This window comes from Triticum dicoccoides, chromosome 6B, assembly GCF_002162155.2.
Source record: "Triticum dicoccoides isolate Atlit2015 ecotype Zavitan chromosome 6B, WEW_v2.0, whole genome shotgun sequence".
NCBI lineage: Eukaryota > Viridiplantae > Streptophyta > Magnoliopsida > Poales > Poaceae > Triticum > Triticum dicoccoides.
The window spans coordinates 43,195,902-43,218,880 of record NC_041391.1 but is presented as its reverse complement, the minus strand read 5'-3'; the positions used below and the strand labels follow the sequence as shown (position 1 = coordinate 43,218,880).

Here is a 22,979-nt window from a genome sequence, read left to right as displayed (position 1 = left end):
TCCCGCAAAAAAAACATGGACTTAGCGTCGAAATAAAAAATCCAGAATCAAAAACGTCCAAACAGACTGTGAATGGAACCACAAGTCAAATTTTGCAATTCCACGTCCAATACTGACATGTAAACAGGACATGATTGATTATATTTTCTAAAAAATAATCAAAATAATATCATTCATTTTTTCACAATGAAAAATAATATCTTTCAAGTTGAATATTTATTTATATTACTACAAAACAGGCATTGGGTAGGGCAACAATTACAAAAAGAAAATAAATGGAGGTCCTCAATGGACCATGGACCACCCATACACGGACTACTACATAACAACTGCACATTGCAGATTTCATCAAGAGATCACAGTTCGCTCCTGGTTGCCGCTCGCTCGGCAGACAAGACGAACAGTATAAATTTGTGAAACTTCAGATCAAGTACTGTGAGTGTGAGGCAGATCCAAAATACAACAGGACATGCTTCGCTTGACAGAGTCAGGATTTACTTCTTTTTGAGGAATCAGAGTCCGGATTATAAGCTCAGGAAAATCAGGTTTATGTGCTACTGAGAGCTAAATATTTTCCGGACGGCGATTTAATGAGTGCAAATCTAAAAAGGGGCTCCTCTTTTACTTGCAAAGTATCATGGCCGGAGTGAACTGTCTGAAAAATGGTTATATTTGGCGAGTTGGAAACGGACATAATATTGATATTTGGAGAGATGCATGGATTCCTAACCGTGCAAATAGGAAAATTATTACTCATAGAAGGGGACAACTACTATCAAAGGTTTGTGATCTTATTGACCCAGTCACGAATTTTTGGGATGAAGATTTGGTGAGACAAACATTATGGCCAATTGATGCTCAAAGGGTATTAGCAATTCCACTTCCCATGTGTAATATGCCTGACTTTATTGCTTGGTGCTATACAAAAAATGGTAAGTTCACTGTTCGATCGGCTTATTTGGAAGAATGGAACCAACAACATGGGAAAAAATTAGAACACGCAAACGGAATGGATAGAACCAATGTCAACCATATATGGGGTAAGATTTGGAAACTATCCTGCCCGGCAAAAATTAAAATTTTTATATGGCGTACACTGCATGGTACCCTCCCATGCCGAGTTACACTTGCCAACAGACATATAAAAGTTTCATCCATTTGCCCTTCATGCTCGAATGGACCGAAGGATACAAAACATGTCTTGTTTCGGTGTCAGAAGGCGAAAGAAGTTTGGGAAAAACTAGGCCTACAAGAGGTGATCCATAAAGCCTGTGTTGTTGATCACGCGGGAGGTGCGGTGCTAGAATTCTTACTCCTTATGAAAGATCAAGAATTAAACATTAAGGGCATCTAGAACGCACGTGAGTTAATAGCTATTACAGCTTAGTATCTATGGTGGGATGGACGTCAACTGGTCCATGACGGAAAGTTACAGGATGCAAATCAAACTTTGATGGGGGCTTGTGCTATAACGGCAAACTATGTCAATGCATACTCTCCTAAGGCAACTCGCAAAACAGGGGATGGAGTATCCCTCCTAGGGAATTTGTGAAGCTGAATGTTGATGCCGCTTTTGATCATGATCTTCTTCAAGGTGCAGCTGGGGCGGTCCTGAGAGATGATAAGGGAACGTTCATTGTTGGAGGAAACTGGAGGATTTGACTGGTGTGATGATGTATTAACAGCAGAAGTTCTGGCTCTTAAATTTGGTTTATTCCTAGCACAGAAGGCGGGCTGCAATCACCTTGTTGTAAACTCAGATAACATGGAAGTGATTGACATAATGAAGAATGGAGGACACTCGGCGGGAGCGACAATTGCAGTTTTTGATGATTGTTACTTTTTGGCTTGTGATTTTCCTATAGTTAAATTTGAACACTGTAATTGGGAAGCAAATAGAGTGGCCCATGAAATAGCGAGGTTAGAAAAATTTTCAGCCACTAGGGATTAGTTTGAGGAGCCTATGAAGGATATTGTACCTCTTCTTATGGATGATGTAACAATTATTTCTAATTAATAAAGTTGAAGTTTTATTTCAAAAAAAGAACTTCCAAGATTATTTTGAGAATATACTGATACACGATGCGTCTACCAAACTACAAAAGTCCAATTCATAATTTTCTTCAGCATTTGTTATTCATGAAAAAAAATCGGAGGCACAAAACCCACGAGTGGGGTGGAAGTTTTGTGGTGGTATTATAAGAAGGTAGTTGTCAGGTTAAGGATATCTCCAACACCGACCCTCAAATCGCCCGCATACGTCCGGACCGCGCGGTTTGTGCGTGTTTTTCCATTCAACACTCTCGACGCCAATGGACACCTTCTTCGACCCCGTGACCCCATCTGACTGACGCCGTTGCGACGGCGGAAAGCTCGGCACCGCAAGCGCGCCCCCGTCGACGGAGCAGCAACAGCGCAGGGCTGGCGTCGTGATCGACATGCTCGCTGCCAAGAAGTCGCTCTCACCGGGTTGCGCCAGCGCGAGAGCAATGCATGACAAAATGATAGGATCTAAGGAGTAAGGATCGACCGATGGCAATGGAGCCGCTCCCGCTGGGCTTCGGCGATGCCATGGACACCACCCTCTTCTCCATCCTCTGGTCCTTCCAGGAGGAGTTCCATCCCCAAAAGGTGAATTGCCGCCACAACACTTCGACCAGCTCATCACCGCCGCCGACCCACGACGCCAGGCCACCGCTCCTCAGCCTGGCCAGCCAGCTCTTCGACAGCTTCGAGAGGCCGCAAGCCGCCATTACCACCATGGATGACGCTGACATAGGATCATGCTACGCTGATACAAAGCCCATCTGGCAGGAAGTCGTGACAAGAATGGCCTCCCTCGCCCGTGCGCGCTTCCCGCCCAAAACATGCAGCGCCGCTCCGGAGCGTCAATGTTGCATTCATGCCTAGCCAGAGCGGACACGACCTCTTACTGATGCCGGCATTGAAGCAGCGCGTCGGCCGAGAGAGCGTCGCCTGCGCCGCTTCCTAGTGCAGGCGGCTGCTCCGCGTTCAAACGACACGCCATCGATCCGTCTGCCTACATTAATGATATGTCGTTGCCGAGGAACCTAATCCGGCACCACCCATCCGTCCATCTGTCGCCCACCATTAACCAGACTGCCACGACCCATTGCCATCTGCATGCTATATAAACTCCAGCCCCGGCCATAGTCGCAGTCATCCTCCTCTGGTTCCTTTCTCCTCATGCTCCGAAGCCCTTTGGGCAACCTCTTGTCCGAGCAGAAGAGAGAGATGGCGGCAATTTTTGCCGGACGGTAGACTGGCAGGCAGGCGGAGGCCGCCGCCGTCCCAATGGGCGTCGCGGACAGCGAGGAAGACTAATGCATGGTAGATCGCTACCGCTCGGGCCCCGTCACCACCACAGAATCCGGTTTCTTACGGCCACTGCAACCACTACCGCCCGCCCTGCCGCCAGATCGACTGCCCCTCTATTCCTCCGGTCGCCACTACCGCCTCAACCCCATGCAACCGCGCGCAGCCGCCTACCCAGCTACCCTCGCGTGCTTCCACTGCTAACAAATGCAGCCGAATCCACCACTGGCGCACTTCGTCGTTGGAACCACCGGATACCGTCCTACCACCCCCACCACCTCACGTGAACGGGTCGCCACCCCCGTTGCCGACGATGTCGCCCCACGCCGAGCAAAAGAGAAAGACGGCTTCCGTTGCGTCCGGCTGCAGCAATCCAGCCACTATGTCGCCGAGCTGACATGCGACGAGCAACATCATTGGCTTGATCGCGGAGGTGGAGGTGTTCATCGGTCCCCAAGTGGAGATTATGTCCCATGCTGAGAAAAGGGAAACTTGTGTCATCCTAGAGCAACACGACATACTACGTGAGAGCGATGAATCAGCTATGGCCAGGTTCGCCGCAGAAAATCCAGACCTCAACAAGCGGAGTTAAAGTCCTGGGCGCAGCACAACAAGGTGGTGAAGAAAGTGGTGAAGGAGGACGAGGTTGGCCCCTCGTCAAGGGTGATCAAGGTCTGAGTCAGGTGACAAGGTTCAGCCCAACAAGGATGCCTGACATTGACTATGACAATCTTAGTGAAGAGGAGTAGTTGTGTAGTTTAAGTTTAAGTTTGTAGCATAACTATGTTAAGCTTGCATGTTTAAAACTTTGAATGTTTGGATCAAATTTGCAAAATCAAGTTTGTTTGGTTCATTTGTGCTGTTGGAGTAGTGGTGCCCTTTTTTAGGGCTGCTGTGGAGAAGAAGAAAAAGTGGTTGCCTTAAACAGTTTTTCCAGTACCCTATCTTAGGGCAGCTGTTGAAGATGCTCTTAGCAACCACTGTACATGTCCTCCTTGCAGTCAGTACTTTTCCAGATTGTGGCGCGCCCAGCGTTCCGGATATGAAAACAAAATTGTAGAAGTAAAACGGAGAAAACCATAAAAGAAAATGAATAGAGGTTATCACAATACCACATGGAATTAGCCCGTGAATGGAACCACAAGTCCAATTTTGCAATTCCAGGGCCAACACTGACATGTAAACAGGACATTATTGATTATATTTACTGAAAATTAAGCAAAATAATATCATTCATTTTTTCTCGATGAAAAACAGTATCTTTCAAGTTGAAATATTCTAAGAAACAGGCAATGGGTAGGACAACAATGACAAAAGGAAATGAAATGGACGTCCTCAACGGACCATCAACCACCCATACAAGGATTTCTACATAACAGCTGACCATTGCAGATTTCATTTTGAGAGCACAATTCACTACCTGTTGCCGCTCGCTCGCCAGACAATACATTTGTAAAACTTAAGAAAAAGAAATATCTCAAATACGGTGAGGGTGAGGCAAACCCAAAATACAATAAGACATGCTTCGCTTGACAGAGTCAGGACACTTTTTTTTTTAGGAATCAGACTCTAGATTATAGACTCAGGAAAATCAGGTTTATCAACAAAATCTGATCTACATAAGAGGAAACCACAAGCTATCAACGAAGCGCACATCATACCATGAGAAGGTCGTACTGTAACAGAGTTGGCGTCGGTCAATAACTCAGCTGAATCCCTGACATTCACTGAATTGGCGCCGGTCATCTATCAACAGGCCCTGCTAACATCACAATCAAACAAGGAAACTGTCACCAACCACCAACCTACCCACATCACCATGCAGCATAGTTTGGATGAACGCTAATGGGGAAATCAATTTGACAGTGGACATTCATACAATTTGCTCCAAGGTTCATGGATATAACTTCCAGGTAGATACTTTGGTTACCTGTAAAACAGACTCAAGTACTATTGGGGCCTCCAATACAGTTTACGGTTGAAAAAACAATTCAACCAAAGGCATTAGCTAACAAATGTACAAACACGCAGAGATATCACTAGCTCTGAACGAAAATTACTATACATTTATCATGCAGTGATCCTGAAGATAATGCCCAATGGATACCAGAACGAAATACATACTTATAGAGCCTGTCTGAATATTATGTGCGGATGGCGAACAAAAACTATTCATAACAGAAACAATTCATAAGGCCATCCTTGACATAACATGGCAGAGATAGCATGAAAATAAAACTACTCCCAGCCAACAAAAACTATGCATGGGTCCGGAAAATTTGGGTATCTAGCTTAGAAGCATAATCAGATATATTAGATCACATAATTAAATTGTTCGCAACAACGAGTTAACAAATTTAATAATATCATTGTCTAACTATTACTCCTTCCGTCTCATTGTTGTCTAACTATTATTCAGTTTTTGCATCAGATGGTCCCAGAAAAAGCATCATCAGCCAGTAAGCCAACCAAGAATATAAGAGAAAAATAAAGGACAAAACTGATACAAAGTACTACTCCTAGAAAACAGTGACCTGCTTTCACAACAGTTAATATTTTATAAACAAAGCTACTGCATGAAGAATGAAGACATTCAGCTAAGTTGAAGGACTAGAGGAAGCAACTAACAGACTGTCAAAACTGCAACCTCAGCAGTGATCAACATGTTGTGGCCATCAACAACTCCAGAATTATTCCCGCAAAAAAAAGTTAAACAAATTTTGGGACTTCGTATCATCTTCATGGCCATATTGAGAACCCTTTTTCATGGAAAGATAAATTGATTCAGGATTGCATTGAAAGCTGCAATTGCCACTGAGAACATAAAGATATACAGTGTGCAGACATACTCTTAATTAATACTTGAAAGCATTTGCAGAATGCCCTGATGTCACACTCTCTTAGTTATCAACATATTGGGGTTCAGAAATCAAGTTATCAGTAATGTCAAGCATTGGACACAACAAAACCAAAATTTAGTCATGAAAAGAACACCTAATCATGAATTACCAGCTTAATACGATGAGTGGAAATTTTGTTGTTGCACACGCAGCTACCCATTTTCATAGCCTGTTCTTGGTTCATGTAAATCTGAATCTAGCAGGCACCTCCCCTATGCAAGTGGCTGCATAGTCTTCAGCAATGTGTGGTGCAGCTTGCTCGTGGGGGCATATGAACTTCTCCACAAATACCTTCTCGCTGGCCACCACCATATTATAGTAGTCTCTGCCGTGACTTAACAATCCATTTTCCTTAAGAAACCTCATAACATAGTACCGGGGCCTGAGCCGGCCCTCCAGGCTGTAAGTGAGCATAGCGGGTCGATGAGCAATGTACGCCGGTTCCAAGCCCACCTTAGAGCGGAGGAACTCGGACTTGAGCTGCAGCACGTCCTTTGACCGTCTCAGCAGAGTCGGCAACTTGGACACAGCAATGCCAACATCGGCATCCGACCACCTCAATGTCTTCTTCAACTGTTCCACTTTGGCAGTAATCTTCTCCTCGCTGAGAAATGCGACAGCATGCAGTGCCTGCCTAAACATCCCAGAGCCACGGGGCACACCTATACGTTCGGCGCATGCGACCATCCCCAGGACGCGCTCTGGCTTGCCTATGATGATCCTCGGCATTCGGATGAACAGCTTGGCAATATCACAAGCACCTATCCCGCACTCCCGCAGGAAGGCTACATTGGGCTTGACCACCCTCTCGAGGTGGGAGCCGAGGAAGCAGGAGCCGTGTTTGAGCGGCCGGAGCAAGTTGTCGATGGAGCCCAAGAGCGGCAGGTAGTACTCCAGCTTGGAGACGACAGATCTATGGCGGAATTGTCCCGGGGCGAGCGAGACGAGGCGCGCGATATCAGAAGGGGATAGACCGAACCCGGTGAGACCGACGACGACGGGGGACAGGGTTGTCTCCACGCCGGCGCAGAGGAACCGCGGGTCCTTGGCGACGAGGGCCGCCACATCGGCGCCGGTGAGGCCGAGGCCGGCGAGGAAGGCGAGGACGGCGTCGGGGTTGGCGGGGGACTTGAGGTGGGACAGCTTGGTGGAGGCCTTGAGTGCCTGGGCACGGGTGAGGCCGCAGGTCTCGACGAGGTAGTCGTCGACGGCGAAGCTAGGGTTTGGCGAAATGCGGGGGGCAGCGGCGGCGGAGAGGAGGCGGTGGAGAGAGAGGAGTGGGGTGGTGGAAGGAGAGGGCGCGGCGGAGATGAGACGAGAGAGGACGCGCTGCCGGACGTGGAGCATGGCGCCGCGACGGCGGAGCAGCGGCGGCGGCGGCGGCGGCCGCGGGCGATGGGGAATTCGAGTGGCGTTGGGTGCGGCGTGTCTGTCTCCGGTGGTGTGGTGGACGGACAGGGATTGTCAAATGAACTCAACTTGGCTGGTGTGCTGGTCTAGTTACCATCCAATCCCTGCCATCCAAACAACATCCAACGGCCCATTTCCATCCACTCGCTGCCCATGTCAAAGCAGCGTCCATCAGAACCCATATAGTATTAACTTCATCAAAGAAGAAACCCAAATAACTTCGAATATTATTTTGACAAATATATTGATACATGATGCATCTACCAAACTACAAAAAGCCAATTCATAATTTGTTCAACATTTGTTCTTCATGACAAAAAATAAATAATTAAACGGAGGTTTGTGCATGTCGATTGCTTGCCTCCAGATGGGGAAGCCAAATAAGGGGCAAACCAAAGAAGGTCGGCAAAGGCAAGAGTGGTGACATATGCAAGGCGTAGGTGGCTGCTTGATGGATGATATCCGTCTCTCGACTCGTCCTCTTGGACTGGGTTGTAGTTGTGGTTTGGGAGGAGCCCGATGTCTTGTGTCGAGGTGTTCTCGTCGGGTCACTTGCGTGGTAGCCGTGTCGGGGTTGGTGTTGTTGTGCACTCGAACAGTTTGGCGGGCCCCCTGTGCGGTTGTGGGGTTTCATGCCATGTGAGTAGTTCGTGTGTGATCTATTTGTAATGGTTTTCGTCCGGGTCTTTTCATAATTAACAAATGTTGAAACATTATGAATTGGATTTTTGTAGTTTGGTAGATGGATCGTGTACTAATATATTGGCGCCTGCATGCGTGGCTTAGAAACAGGCGTTTTCGTTGCTTTGGAAAAGTCCATCGGGCACCAAGATGCAAGGATCCATCTGGTGTAACCGATGCTTCCGCTCGAGACACCGTGCACAGGATGGGTGCAAGCCAGTACCCCCGCTGCATGCTCCATGTTCTGCTCGGCCGCTGGCTCATTCTTAGGCTTCGATTGTTGAGCCTCCACCAACATATGAGATCCATGAGGCACTGTCCAACATAAAGACTCTTTGTCAGGATTCATTGCCTTCCTTGTTGATTGCTTCGGCTACCATCCTGAAGGATGTGATGCTCCAGTATGCTCTTGCAGTGGACGTGGAGCTGCTGGTCTCTGATCTTCGCTACATGACTTCCTCCCAAACGGGTCGCGCCGAAGCGATGGATATTGGTTATTTAGAAATAGCCGGAACAACCGCTAGGCCACCTCCCGAGCATGCTGCCAAAACCGAGGGAAAATCACACCTCGGGCGATAGTTGGACCGGTACTTGTGTTGGGGAACATAGTAATTTCAAAAAAAAATCCTACGCACACGCAAGATCATGGTGATGCATAGCAACGAGAGGGGAGAGTGTTGTCCACGTACCCTCGTAGACCGTAAGCGGAAGCGTTATGACAACACGGTTGATGTAGTCGTACGTCTTCATGATCCGACCGATCCAAGCACCGAACGTACGGCACCTCTGAGTTCAGCACACGTTCAGCTCGATGACGATCCCCGAACTCCGATCCAGCAGGGTGTCGGGGATGAGTTCCATCAGCACGACAGCATGGTGACGATGATGATGTTCTACCGACACAGGGCTTCGCCTAAGCACCGCAACGATATGACCGAGGTGGAATATGGTGGGGGGGGCACCGCACACGGCTAAGGAACGATCACGAAGATCAACTTGTGTGTCATGGGGTGCCTCCCTGCCCCCGTATATAAAGGAGCAAGGGGGAGGGGGCGGCCGGCCAAGGGAGGGCGCGCCAGGGAGGAGGGAGTAGGACTCCCTCCTTTCCTAGTCCAACTAGGAGAGGGGAAGGAAGGGAAGTAGAAGGAGAAGGAAGGAGAGGGAGGAAAAGGAGGAAAGGGGGGGGGCGGCCCCCTAGTCCAATTCGGTTTGGGCTAGGGGGGCCACGCGCCCTGCCTCCTCTCTTCCACCACTTGGCCCATGAGGCCCATTGCTTCTTCCTCGTATTCCCGTAACTCCCCGGTACCCACGAAAATACCCGAATCACTCGGAACCTTTCCGAACTCCGAATATAGTCCTCCAATATATCGATCTTTACGTCTCGACCATTTTGAGACTCCTTGTCATGTCCCCGATCTCATCCGGGACTCCGAACTCCTTCGGTACATCAAAACTCATAAACTCATAATATAACTGTCATCGAAACCTTAAGCGTGCGGACCCTACGGGTTCGAGAACTATGTAGACATGACCGAGACACGTCTCCGGTCAATAACCAATAGCGGAACCTGGATGCTCATATTGGCTCCCACATATTCTTCGAAGATCTTTATCGGTCAGACCGCATAACAACATACGTTGTTCCCTTTGTCATCGGTATGTTACTTGCCCGAGATTCGATCGTCAGTATCCAATACCTAGTTCAATCTCGTTACCGGCAAGTCTCTTTACTCGTTACGTAACGCATCATTCCGTAACTAACTCATTAGCTACATTGCTTGCAAGGCTTATAGTGATGTGCATTACCGAGAGGGCCCAGAGATACCTCTCCGACAATCAGAGTGACAAATCCTAATCTCGAAATACACCAACCCAACATGTACCTTCGGAGACACCTGTAAGCTCCTTTATAATCACCCAGTTACGTTGTGACGTTTGGTAGCACACAAAGTGTTCCTCCGATAAACGGGAGTTGCATAATCTCATAGTCATAGGAACATGTATAAGTCATGAAGAAAGCAATATCAACATACTAAACGATCAAGTGCTAAGCTAACAGAATGGGTCAAGTCAATCACATCATTCTTCTAATGATGTGATCCCGTTAATCAAATGACAACTCATGTCTATGGTTAGGAAACTTAACCATCTTTGATTAACGAGCTAGTCAAGTAGAGGCATACTAGTGACACTATGTTTGTCTATGTATTCACACATGTATTATGTTTCCGGTTAATACAATTCTAGCATGAATAATAAACATTTATCATGAAATAAGGAAATAAATAATAACTTTATTATTGCCTCTAGGGCATATTTCCTTCAACTTGGTCCCATAGTACCGCTCAATGAGGGAGCGGGATAACTGCAAAAGTACGTGGTACAACCGCCTCGCCAGGTAAACGGGTAAGACCAAAACAACCATTACTTTTGCAAATGAACTCTGATTTTGATGAACTGAAGCTTGATAGACACCCAAAGAGTACTAAGGTATGATCATGTTTTGCTTGTGAGAGAAGTTTAGTCAACGGGTCTGTCATATTCAGAGCCGTATGTATTTTGCAAATATTCTATGTCCATAATGCTCTGCACGGAGCTACTCTAGCTGATTGCTCCCACTTTCAATATGTATCCAGATTGAGACTTAGAGTCATCTGGATTGGTGTAAAAGCTTGCATCGTTGTAACTTTTTACGACGGGCTCTTTTATCACCTCCATAATCGAGAAACATCTCCTTATTTCTCTAAGGATAATTTTGACCAATGTCCAGTGATCTACTTCTAGATCACTATTGTACTCCCTTGCCGAATTTAGAGCAAGGTATACAATAGGTCTGGTACATAGCATACTTTATAGAACCTATGACTGAGGCATAGGGAATGACTTTCATTCTCTTTTCTATTTTCTGTCGTGGTCGGGATTTGAGTCTTACTCAATTTCACACCTTTGCAACACAGGCAAGAACTCTTTCTTTGACTATTCCATTTTGAACTATTTCAAAATCTTGACAAGGTATGTACTTATTGAAAAACTTATCAAGCGTCTTGATCTATCTCAATAGATCTTGATGCTCAATACGTAAGTAGCTTTACTGAGGTCTTTCTTTTAAAGAACTCCTTCCAAATACTCCTTTATGCTTTCCAGAAAAATTCTACATCATTTCTCATCAACAATATGTTACTCACATATATTTATCAGAAAGGCGGTAGTGCTTCCACTCATTTTATTGTAAATACAGGCTTCACCGTAAGTCTGTATAGAACTATATGCTTTGATAAACTTATCAAAGCGTATATTCCAACTCTGAGATGCTTGCACCAGTCCATAGATGGATCGCTGGAGCTTGCACATTTTGTTAGCACCTTTAGGATTGACAAAACTTTCTGGTTGCATCATATACAACTCTTCTTTAAGAAAACCATTAAGGAATGCAGTTTTTACATCCATTTGCCAGATTTCATAAAATGTGGCAATTGCTAACATGATTCAGACAGACTTAAGCATCGCTACAGTTGAGAAAATCTCATTGTAGTCAACACCTTGAACTTGTCGAAAAACCTTTCACAACAAGTCGAGCTTTGTAGATTGTAACACTACTATCAGTGTCTGTCTTTCTCTTGAAGATCCATTTATTTTCTATGGCTTGCCGATCATCGGGCAACTCCACCAAAGTCCACACTTTGTTTTCATACATGGATCCCATCCTAGATTTCATGGCCTCAAGCCATTTCGCGGAATCTGGGCTCATCATCGCTTCCTCATAGTTTGTAGGTTCATCATGGTCTAGTAACATGACTTCCAGAACATGATTACCGTACCACTCTGGTGCAGATCTTTACTCTGGAAGACCTACGAGGTTTGGTAGCAACTTGATTTGAAGTTTCATGATCATCATCATTAGCTTCCTCACTAATTGGTGTAGGAATCACTGGAACTGATTTCTGTGATGAACTACTTTCCAATAAGAGAGAAGGTACAATTACCTCATCAAGTTCTACTTTCCTCCCACTCACTTCTTTCGAGAGAAACTTCTTCTCTAGAAAGGATCCATCTTAGCAACGAATAACTTGCCTTAGGATCTGTGATATAAGGTGTACCCAATAATTACCTTTGGGTATTCTATGAAGACGCACTTCTCCGATTTGGGTTCGAGCTTATCAGGTTGAAATTTTTTCACATAAGCATCGCATCCCCAAACTTTAAGAAATGACAACTTTGGTTTCTTGCCAAACCACAGTCCATAAGGCGTCGTCTCAACGGATTTTGATGGTGCCCTATTTAAAGTGAATGCAGCTGTCTCTAATGCATAACCCCAAAACGATAGTTGTAAATCGGTAAGAGACATCATAGATTGCACTATATCCAATAAAGTACTGTTATGACGTTCGGACACACCATTAAACTGTGGTGTTCCAGGTGGCATGAGTTTGTGAAACTATTCCACATTGTTTTAATTGAAGACCAAACTCGTAACTCAAATATTTGTCTCCGCGATCAAATTGAAGAAACTTTATTTTCTTGTTACGATCATTCTCCACTTCACTCTGAAATTCTTTGAACTTTTCAAATGTTTCAGACTTGCGCTTCATTAAGTAGATATACTCATATCTGCTCAATTCATCTTGTGAAGGTCAGAAAATAACGATACCCGCCACGAGCATCAACACTCATTGGACCGTATACATCGGTATGTATTATTTCCATCAAGTCAGTAGCTCGTTCCATTGTTCCGGAGAACGGAGTTTTAGTCATCTTGCCCAAAAGGCACGGTTCGCAAGCATCAAATGATTCATAACCAAATAATTCTGAAAATCCATCTTTATGGAGTTTCTTCATGCGCTTTACACCGATATGACCCAAACGGCAGTGCCACAAATAAGTTGCACTATCATTATTAACTTTGCATCTTTTGGCATTAATATTATGAATATGTGTATCACTACGATCGAGACCTAACAAACTATTTTCATTGGGTGTATGACCATCAAAGGTTTTATTCATTTAAACAGTACAATAATTATTCTCTGATTTTAAATGAATAACCGTATTGCAATAAACATGATCAAATCATATTCATGCTCAACGCAAACGCCAAATAACATTTATTTAGGTTCAACACTAATCCTGAAAGTATAGGGAATGTGCGATGATGATCATATCAATCTTGGAACTACTTCCAACACTCATCGTCACTTCCCCTTCAACTAGTCTCTGTTTATTCTGTAACTCCTGTTTCGAATTACTAATCTTAGCAACCGAACAAGTATCAAATACTCAGGGGCTACTATAAACACTAGTAAGGCACACATCAATAACCTGTATATCAAATATACCCTTGTTCAATTTGCCATCCTTTTATCCACCAAATATTCAGGGTATTTCCATTTCCAGTGACCATTTCCTTTGCAGTGTAAGCACTTAGTTTCTGGCTTTGGTTCATCTTTGGGCTTCTTCGTGGGAGTGACTACTTGCTTGTCATTCTACTTGAAGTTCCTCTTTCTTTCCCTTTGCCCTTTTCTTGAAACTAGTGATCTTGTCAACCATAAACACTTGATGCTCTTTCTTGATTTCTACCTTCATTGTTTTCAACATCATGAAGAGCTCGGGAATTGTTTTCGTCATCCCTTGCATACTGTAGTTCATCACAAAGTTCTACTAACTTGGTGATGGTGACTAGAGAACTCTATCAATCACTATCTTATCTGGATGATTAACTCCCACTTGATTCAAGCGATTGTAGTACCCAGACAATCTGAGCACATGCTCACTAGTTGAGCGATTCTCCTCCATCTTTTAGCTATAGAACTTGTTGGAGACTTCATATCTCTCAACTCGGGTATTTGCTGGAAATATTAACTTCAATTCCTGGAACATCTCATATGGTCCATGACGTTCAAAACGTCTTTGAAGTCCCGATTCTAAGCCGTTAAGCATGGTGCACTAAACTATCAAGTAGTCATCATATTGAGCTACACAAACATTCATAACGTCTGCATCTGCTCCTGCAATAGGTCTGTCACCTAGTGGTGCATTAAGGACATAATTCTTCTGTGCAGCAATGAGGATAAACCTCAGATCACGGACCAAGTCCGCATCATTGCTACTAACATCTTTCAACACAACTTTCTCTAGGAACATATCAAAATAAACATATGAAAGCAACAACGCGAGCTATTGATCTACAACATAATTTGCAATATACTACCAGGACTAAGTTCATGATAAATTTAAGTTCAATTAATCATATTACTTAAGAACTCCCACTTAGACAGACATCTCTCTAGTCATCTAAGTGATCACGTGATCCAAATCAACTAAACCATGTCCGATCATCATGTGAGATGGAGTAGTTTCAATGGTGAACATCACTATGTTGATCATATCTACTATATGATTCACGTTCGACCTTTCGGTCTCCGTGTTCCGAGGCCATATCTGTTATATGCTAGGCTCGTCAAGTTTAACCTGAGTATTCCACGTGTGCAACTGTTTTGCACCCGTTGTATTTGAATGTAGAGCCTATCACACCCGATCATCACGTGGTGTCTCAGCACGAAGAACTTTCGCAACGGTGCATACTCAGGGAGAACACTTCTTGATAATTTTTAGTGAGAGATCATCTTAAAATGCTACCGTCAATCAAAGCAAGATAAGATGCATAAAGGATAAACATCACATGCAATAAATATAAATGATATGATATGGCCATTATCATCTTGTGCTTGTGATCTCCATCTCCGAAGCACCGTCGTGATCACCATCGTCACCGACACGACACCTTGATCTCCATCGTAGCATCGTTGTCGTTACGCCATCTATTGCTTCTACGACTATCGCTAACGCTTAGTGATAAAGTAAAGCAATTACAGGGCGTTTGCATTTCATACAATAAAGCGACAATCATATGGCTCCTGCCAGTTGCCGATAACTTTGGTTACAAAACATGATCATCTCATACAATAAAATGTAGCATCACATCTTGACCATATCACATCACAACATGCCCTGCAAAAACAAGTTAGACGTCCTCTACTTTGTTGTTGCCAATTTTACGTGGCTGCTACGGGCTGAGCAAGAACCGTTCTTACCTACGCATCAAAACCATAACGATAGTTTGTCAAGTTAGTGTTGTTTTAACCTTCGCAAGGACCGGGCGTAGCCACACTCGGTTCAACTAAAGTTGGAGAAACAGACACCCGCTAGTCACCTGTGTGCGAAGCACGGCGGTAAAACCAGTCTCGCGTAAGCGTACGCGTAATGTCGGTCCGAGCCGCTTCATCCAACAATACCGCTGAACCAAAGTATGACATGCTGGTAAGCAGTATGACTTGTATCACCCACAACTCACTTCTGTTCTACTCGTGCAAATAACATCAACGCATAAAACCTGGCTCTGATGCCACTGTTGGGGAACGTAGTAATTTCAAAAAATTTCCTACGCACACGCAAGATCATGGTGATGCATAGCAACGAGAGGGGAGAGTGTTGTCCACGTACCCTCGTAGACCGTAAGCGGAAGCGTTATGACAACGCAGTTGATGTAGTCGTACGTCTTCACGATCCGACCGATCCAAGCACCGAACGTACGGCACCTCCGAGTTCAGCACACGTTCAGCTCGATGACGATCCCCGAACTCCGATCCAGCAGGGTGTCGGGGATGAGTTCCGTCAGCACGACGGCGTGGTGACGATGATGATGTTCTACCGACGCAGGACTTCGCCTAAGCACCGCAACGATATGACCGAGGTGGAATATGGTGGAGGGGGGCACCGCACACGGCTAAGAAACGATCACGAAGATCAACTTGTGTATCATGGGGTGCCCCCCTGCCCCCGTATATAAAGGAGCACGGGGGAGGGGGCGGACGGCCAAAAGAGGACGCGCCAGGGAGGAGTCCTACTCCCACCGGGAGTAGGACTCCCTCCTTTCCTAGTCCAACTAGGAGAGGGGAAGGAAGGGAAGTAGAAGGAGAAGGAAGGAGAGGGAGGAAAAGGAGGAAAGGGGGGCCGGCCCCCTAGTCCAATTCGGTTTGGGCTAGGGGGGCACGCGCCCTGCCTCCTCTCTTCCACCACTTGGCCCATGAGGCCCATTCCTTCTTCCTCGTATTCCCGTAACTCCCCGGTACCCCCGAAAATACCCGAATCACTCGGAACCTTTCCGAACTCCGAATATAGTCGTCCAATATATCGATCTTTACATCTCGACCATTTCGAGACTCCTCGTCATGTCCCCAATCTCATCCGGGACTCTGAACTCCTTCGGTACGTCAAAACTCATAAACTCATAAAATAACTCTCATCGAAACCTTAAGCGTGCGGACCCTACGGGTTCGAGAACTATGTAGACATGACCGAGACACGTCTCCGATCAATAACCAATAGCGGAACCTAGATGCTCATATTGGCTCCCACATATTCTACGAAGATCTTTATCGGTCAGACCGCATAACAACATACGTTGTTCCCTTTGTCATCGGTATGTTACTTGCCCGAGATTCGATCGTCGGTATCCAATACCTAGTTCAATCTCGTTACCGGCAAGTCTCTTTACTCGTTACGTAAGGCATCATTCAGTAACTAACTCATTAGCTACATTGCTTGCAAGGCTTATAGTGATGTGCATTGCCGAGAGGGCCCAGAGATACCTCTCCGACAATCGAAGTGACAAATCCTAATCTCGAAATACGCCAACCCGACATGTACCTTCGGAGACACATGTAGAGCTCCTTTATAATCACCCAGTTACGTTGTGACGTTTGGTAGCACACAAAGTGTTCCTCCGGTAAACGGGAGTTGCATAATCTCATAGTCATAGGAACATGTATAAATCATGAAGAAAGCAATAGCAACATACTAAACGATCAAGTGCTAAGCTAATGGAATGGGTCAAGTCAATCACATCATTCTTCTAATGATGTGATCCCGTTAATCAATGACAACTCATGTCTATTGTTAGGAAACTTAACCATCTTTGATTAACGAGCTAGTCAAGTAGAGGCATACTAGTGACACTATGTTTGTCTATGTATTCACACATGTATTATGTTTCCGGTTAATACAATTCTAGCATGAATAATAAACATTTATCATGAAATAAGAAAATAAATAATAACTTTATTATTGCCTCTAGGGCATATTTCCTTCAACTTGGTCCCATAGTACCGCTCAATGAGGGAGCGGGAGAACTGCAAAAGTACGCGGTACAACCGCCTCGCCAGGTAAACGGGTAAGACCAAAACACCCATTACTTTTGCAAATGAACTCTGATTTTGACGAACTGAAGCTTGATAGAAAGCTAGCGACATGAGCTATCAGGGTGGATGCTAGAGTCATACTGTTGCCGTATGGATGATCCACCGTATACCTATGGGTCCTCATCCCCACAGGCCCTTCACCGATTATGTCTTCCACCTGGCCGCTCATCTCTAGGGGGAGAAGGCTAAGTTCACGCAGTTGCTGGTACCAGCTGGCCATGTCAAACTATCCCCAAGTGGATGCTTATGTGGGTCGCAAAGCCTTAGCCCCCTAACTGGCGCACCAGATACTGGAGTGTGTACTCAAGACACTGGGGATCAAGGATACCCCTTATTTATGAGTTCGGCCAGGGGCTAAAACACTTACTCAAACTACGAGTGAGAGAACATACAAAGACACATGGATTTTATATAGGTTTAGGTCACCATGTCGGCGTAAAATCCTACTTCTTATTGGTATTGATATGGAATGGAGGAGTACAAGTGCTTGTGGTGTTATAATATGGTGGTCGGGGTGCGATGAGTGATGATCGGCGTCCTAGCTGGAGTTCCCGAGCACTCCTAACTCTACTCTTCTCGCCTTCCTCGGGGGAATGCTACTATTGTGTGTTATCCTTGGGATTGGTAGATGTACGCTGATGAGCTTTGGCGCTGGTTGGGCTATGTGTTTTTCCTTGTCCTCTAGGCGACCTTGGTCCTCCCCTTATATAGGCCCGGGAGTACCACAGTGGTCATCTAACCATGTGTGAATGAGTATCCAGAGTTGTTGGCGTTGTGTGCAACTTGTCATCATCGTTAGTGGATGACCTGACACTATTGAGTGTTAGGTGCTCGAATACTTATGCTTGATGCAATGTGTCGCACCGTCCTCCTTTGGTTCAAAGTACGAGCCAAGGTCGGGTCACATCAGTCTGACCGATGAGACACTACCCTAAATGGCTCAGGATGCTTGCCTTGGTCTTGGCCTATCTTCATAGGCCTGTGGCGGGCTACGAGGGACAGCCTGGGAAGACATTTAATGCCCGTCGGTGGAGTGTTTCGCAAGGTCCCCCAGCCATTGTGACACATGCCCTGGATGCTTGGGGCTCTAGCCCCCAATTCCGTCACTGGTGGTGTCATCAACTACCCGACGATCCTTTCTGGCAACTATGATACTCATGTACCTGTGTATGTCTTTGGGTAATGGGCATATGCATCACACTTACCTGACCTACTACTCTTTGAGTTTGCATAACCCTTGAATTTCTTTTGGGCTAATTTTTTGGCATAAAGTCATCATCGTCGCCGTTCACTTGCTTAGAGCTAACATCACCTTCGCAAATGCAACATGACACTTGGATATGTTTTGAGCTCGTTTGCTCAGCATAAAGTCATCAACGTTCTTGCTCACGTTCTTTGAGCTCGCGCTACCCCTCACTGATGCAAAACTTTGCCATGATATTCTCCCCTCAGGTATAGGGCCCCAAATGACGTTCATCCACCCAAAGTTGAAGGTCTCCTTGTTCAAAAATTCCATGTCTTTAGGGTATCTCTGCAAATTATAAATAACAATAATACAAATTAGAACAAGGAACATATGGTCTAACTGGGTGCATTATGAAATATCAATTAGCTTAATGTGGTCCTCATATTGCTTCTTTCGATGGCCAGGAAGAAAAGGTAACCCAGTAATGCGCGCATGCATATATTTGAGTTCAACAATTCTGTCCCACCTTCCAGGCAACCACAAAAGTTCTTGTCGAGTTTCCTCCGGGTTCCTTTCCAGGAGCTTCTCTGGGAGATTAGTCTTGGACAAACATTTACCAACTGCGTAGGTGGCTATCACTACTAAATAATCCTATATACATAAGAAGTTCATCCCCACTGTCTTGTTTATCTTAACGAGCAACCTATACACCCAATCACATATGTCCCCACTTTCCACTTGACACAACACACACACCCTTCACATCGTCAAGCACCATGCAACCATTCAACTTTCCATTTCTCACTTTCCACCACCCGCAAAGCCTCCACATCATCAAGCACATGAAAATGCTCCACATTATTGATTTTTATTTTTGTTTCTCAATAATAAATAATTGAATTTGAATGCATGTAGCTGCCCTTCATTTACCTCTAGGCTGAATGTGGTATGGTAATACTTTCATATATTTTAATTTCATTTAGCAACACGTGAGGTGTTATCCAGTTCTCCAAAACGCTTACTTCCCCTACTAGCACGCTGCATTCTTGCCGCACCTGGCAAAAGCAAATGAGACATCGTTGGAGCAAAACACAGGAACGGTCACCAGTCATGAATGGAGAAATGGCTAAGGAAGGTTGCTCGATGGAGGATGAAGAGAGGTCCGATGGCTTATTTTATAGGCTCGGATAATGTGTGCGATGGCAGAAAAAAATAAGCGGGAATGATGAAGAGAGATTCGATGTGCATGGGAATCAGCGTTGCCTAGGAACCAGTTCATGTCGTTGGGTGGGGCACATTCGGTACAAAAGGCGATGCCAACCATGCCAACAACCGATAGGACTGCAGCGCGCTGTCTAGTCCTGAGTAGCAGCAACAGTATTGCCGCCATGGTGCATGGCGGCAGGATCCACATCATAGGGTGCTACCGCAGCTTGTGGTGGTAGGGCCCACCTCTTCAATTTTCTGTTCCCCATCAGACTTGGGATTCATTCTGTTCAACATGCTGCCACGGGCTACGGCGGAAGGCCGTGCCACCTCCAGCTATGGCGGCATGTGCCATGTGTCGGCTGTCGGGCCTCATGCCTCGGTAGCTTTGTCAATTATGTTCATGGGTGGTATTTTTTGTTAAAACGGTCGCGCATGCAGTCCAATATGCCAAAAGTTCTTAATAAGACAAGTAGATGGGAATTTTATGCCTACAATGATTAGCTATTTTTTTTGTGGGGGAATGATTAGCTATTTCTTATTGGCCAATGTCCCAAAAGTTAGAACGTACTCCCTCCGTCCCAAAACAAATGAATGTATCTACCTTGGTGCTAGATACATCCATTTAAGGGACAAGCTTTTTCGGACGGAGGGAGTACCCACAACTAATGTTTGAATAAATTCGTACTAATCTTTTTTTAGCAAGGAGACAAACATATGATCCTTTATTTGATCACCTATCTACTCATGATGACATATACATGTACCATACATTGCTTTCCATCCGAGTGCTAGTTAGCGCAGGAACTATGAAAGCATCACCATATAGTTGCCCCATGAGAAAAAGTAGGTTCAGGCACCTTCATTTGTTTTCCCACTGCAATGGAAGCATCAGCCGGTGGGTCTCATCAAGCAAATGAAAAAAATAGGGTACACATGCATCTACTCTACTTTTTCTACCTTTTATCTTAGGACCACTCTCTTTTCCTCCTAGGCACCTGCCTCCTGCTGAAAATCCCATAGTACCATCCGAACCAAGTTTTTCTGACATCCGAGCCTACATGGTCCGCGGGGCATCAGTTTGAGGCTATGCATTGGCCATGCTTTTAGTTCTTCTTTGGGAATAGTGCTAGTTACTTAATTTATTACAGTATGGACATGGAAAATAATGAGTTGAGCTTGCTCACCAAATTTTAAAATGTCCGCTAAAGGACTGTGCAAAAGCATCGCATATGAATGAGAAGGCATCTATGTGGACAATCATTTATTTGTGAATATCTTCTAGAAAATAATATGTCCTAGAACGGTTTCAATGTAGATAAAGGTTCTCGACCAACCACAATGTATAGGACATGCCAATCATTTTTTGGATCTTTGCGATTGATGGAGAAAGCTCGCTCTTTGTTTCAAGTATTTCACTACTCTTCTCTCCTATAAAAACTTGTGCCTTGTTAGCAGAAACAAGCTAGAGAAATAGACGAAGATAGTGCAGGCTAGCTAGCAAGTAGCGACATACATATGTATGCACATTTAGAAATGTAGAGAACTTCAGAATAGGAGACATCAGGATGACAAAGCGTAGAAAAAACTGAATCACCTGTAAGGCACGGTGTGCTGCTCTGGCGTGCCACCGCCCACCAATGGCCATGATGGGCATCTAGTATTCTGTGGTCTAGCCGCCATCAACATGTTTGACAAATGGATCTACAGAAAGACGACGCCGTCCTGTATTTGGGAACAAAATTTCTACACATGTTTACCCGGGTTGTAATTTTCGGAATTCAACATTGGATCTGCGCTTCTGTTTGGCGAGTTCAACTTTGAGCACGAGCTGCCTTTTGAGTTAGCACGATTTTTCTTTGCATGTACCCTACCTGGACAATTCAATTCAGTGGAATTAAAAGAGGGACACATGTTTTCTAGCGGCACCAGAAGAAACGGAATGAGAAGCTAGCTAGCACATGTAATGTAAGCCATTGCGCGGTGCGCTTAGAACAAGTTTATTCACCACAGAAGCAAGTTTAGGCTGCGGCTCGAGCTCTAGTAGTCGGCTCTTTTCTGTGGGTCTGATGAGTTGTTCCGTGGTTTGCTGGGTTATTGTAGAGTCGGAGCTGCGGTGGAATGAGTCCAGCTGGTGACGATGGTGGGCACTCGGTGGTCGCTTGCGGAGGGCCCAGTCGGTGTAAGCCATGTATACTTTCCTGGAAAAGGTTGGCAAGGAAGTCGAAGTTGTCGTTTGTTGGCGCGTGTGTGGCCAAATTGTTTGCATGGGCCACCATTTTTTTAAGGTAGGGGCTTCCCCCGCCCCAACGTTTTATTAAGCCAAGGCAAGAACCAGCCACCAAATGTTTTACAACTCTCGGTGATCAACCAAAAGTAGCTGACACAAATTAAACTGGAAGGGTTCTAGCAGTAACCCAATATTACAACCAAAAAGAGTGGCACTCGACAATATGACATCAAAGCAGCACAAAATATGTAAATCGAGGCCCCAAACTAGTCGCTACGCCAAGCTATTCTAGGCAATTCCCCTCGCCGGTGATCCAGCAGTCTTAAGCATCGCAGAAGAAGAGCACCATGGGCGTCCGTACACAAGATCTTCCATTGACAGATCAGTATCCAACCAAATCCAGTATGCACCCCATTTTCGCCCTCGAATACAAATTCATTTGGGAACAACCATAAGCGCCACAAGGTAGCTAGCAGATGTAACAATATAACAGCCTCATATTTCTTTCTCTGTTTCCATAGGGATATTAAAGATAGGTAAGAAAGAGCTAGGTACAGAAATATCAATGCAATCCGAAAGAATAGACCAAACTTCTTTGGCCAGAACACAATCAAAGAAAAGATGATAAATGGACTCGTGTTCGCTACAGAACACACAGGTAAGATCATCTACATGCCTTGTCTTAGCTAAGTTATCTCTAGTCAGACTTTTGTTATTAAAGATTAGCCACAAGAACACATGTATGTTTGGATGGACTTTAATTTTCCAAATAAAAT

The 22,979-nt window shown here is 45.1% G+C and overlaps 1 protein-coding gene across 1 annotated transcript; it reads right to left on the bottom strand.

Moving 5' to 3' along the window:
• Nucleotides 1-4,865: 4,865 nt before the first annotated feature.
• On the bottom strand, nt 4,866-7,662 carry LOC119325952. The gene is made up of 2 exons (XM_037599673.1): nt 6,346-7,662; nt 4,866-5,095 (listed from the first exon to the last, which is right to left on the bottom strand). The coding sequence occupies exon 1, from the start codon at nt 7,581-7,583 to the stop codon at nt 6,417-6,419; it is 1,167 nt and encodes a 388-aa protein (XP_037455570.1). The 5' UTR covers nt 7,584-7,662; the 3' UTR covers nt 4,866-5,095; nt 6,346-6,416.
• Nucleotides 7,663-22,979: the final 15,317 nt, after the last annotated feature.

What these genes read in the sequence shown, in the direction of transcription:
- LOC119325952 (XM_037599673.1), bottom strand. Translation starts at nt 7,583, where the DNA reads ATGCTCCACGTCCGGCAGCGCGTCCTCTCTCGTCTCATCTCCGCCGCG.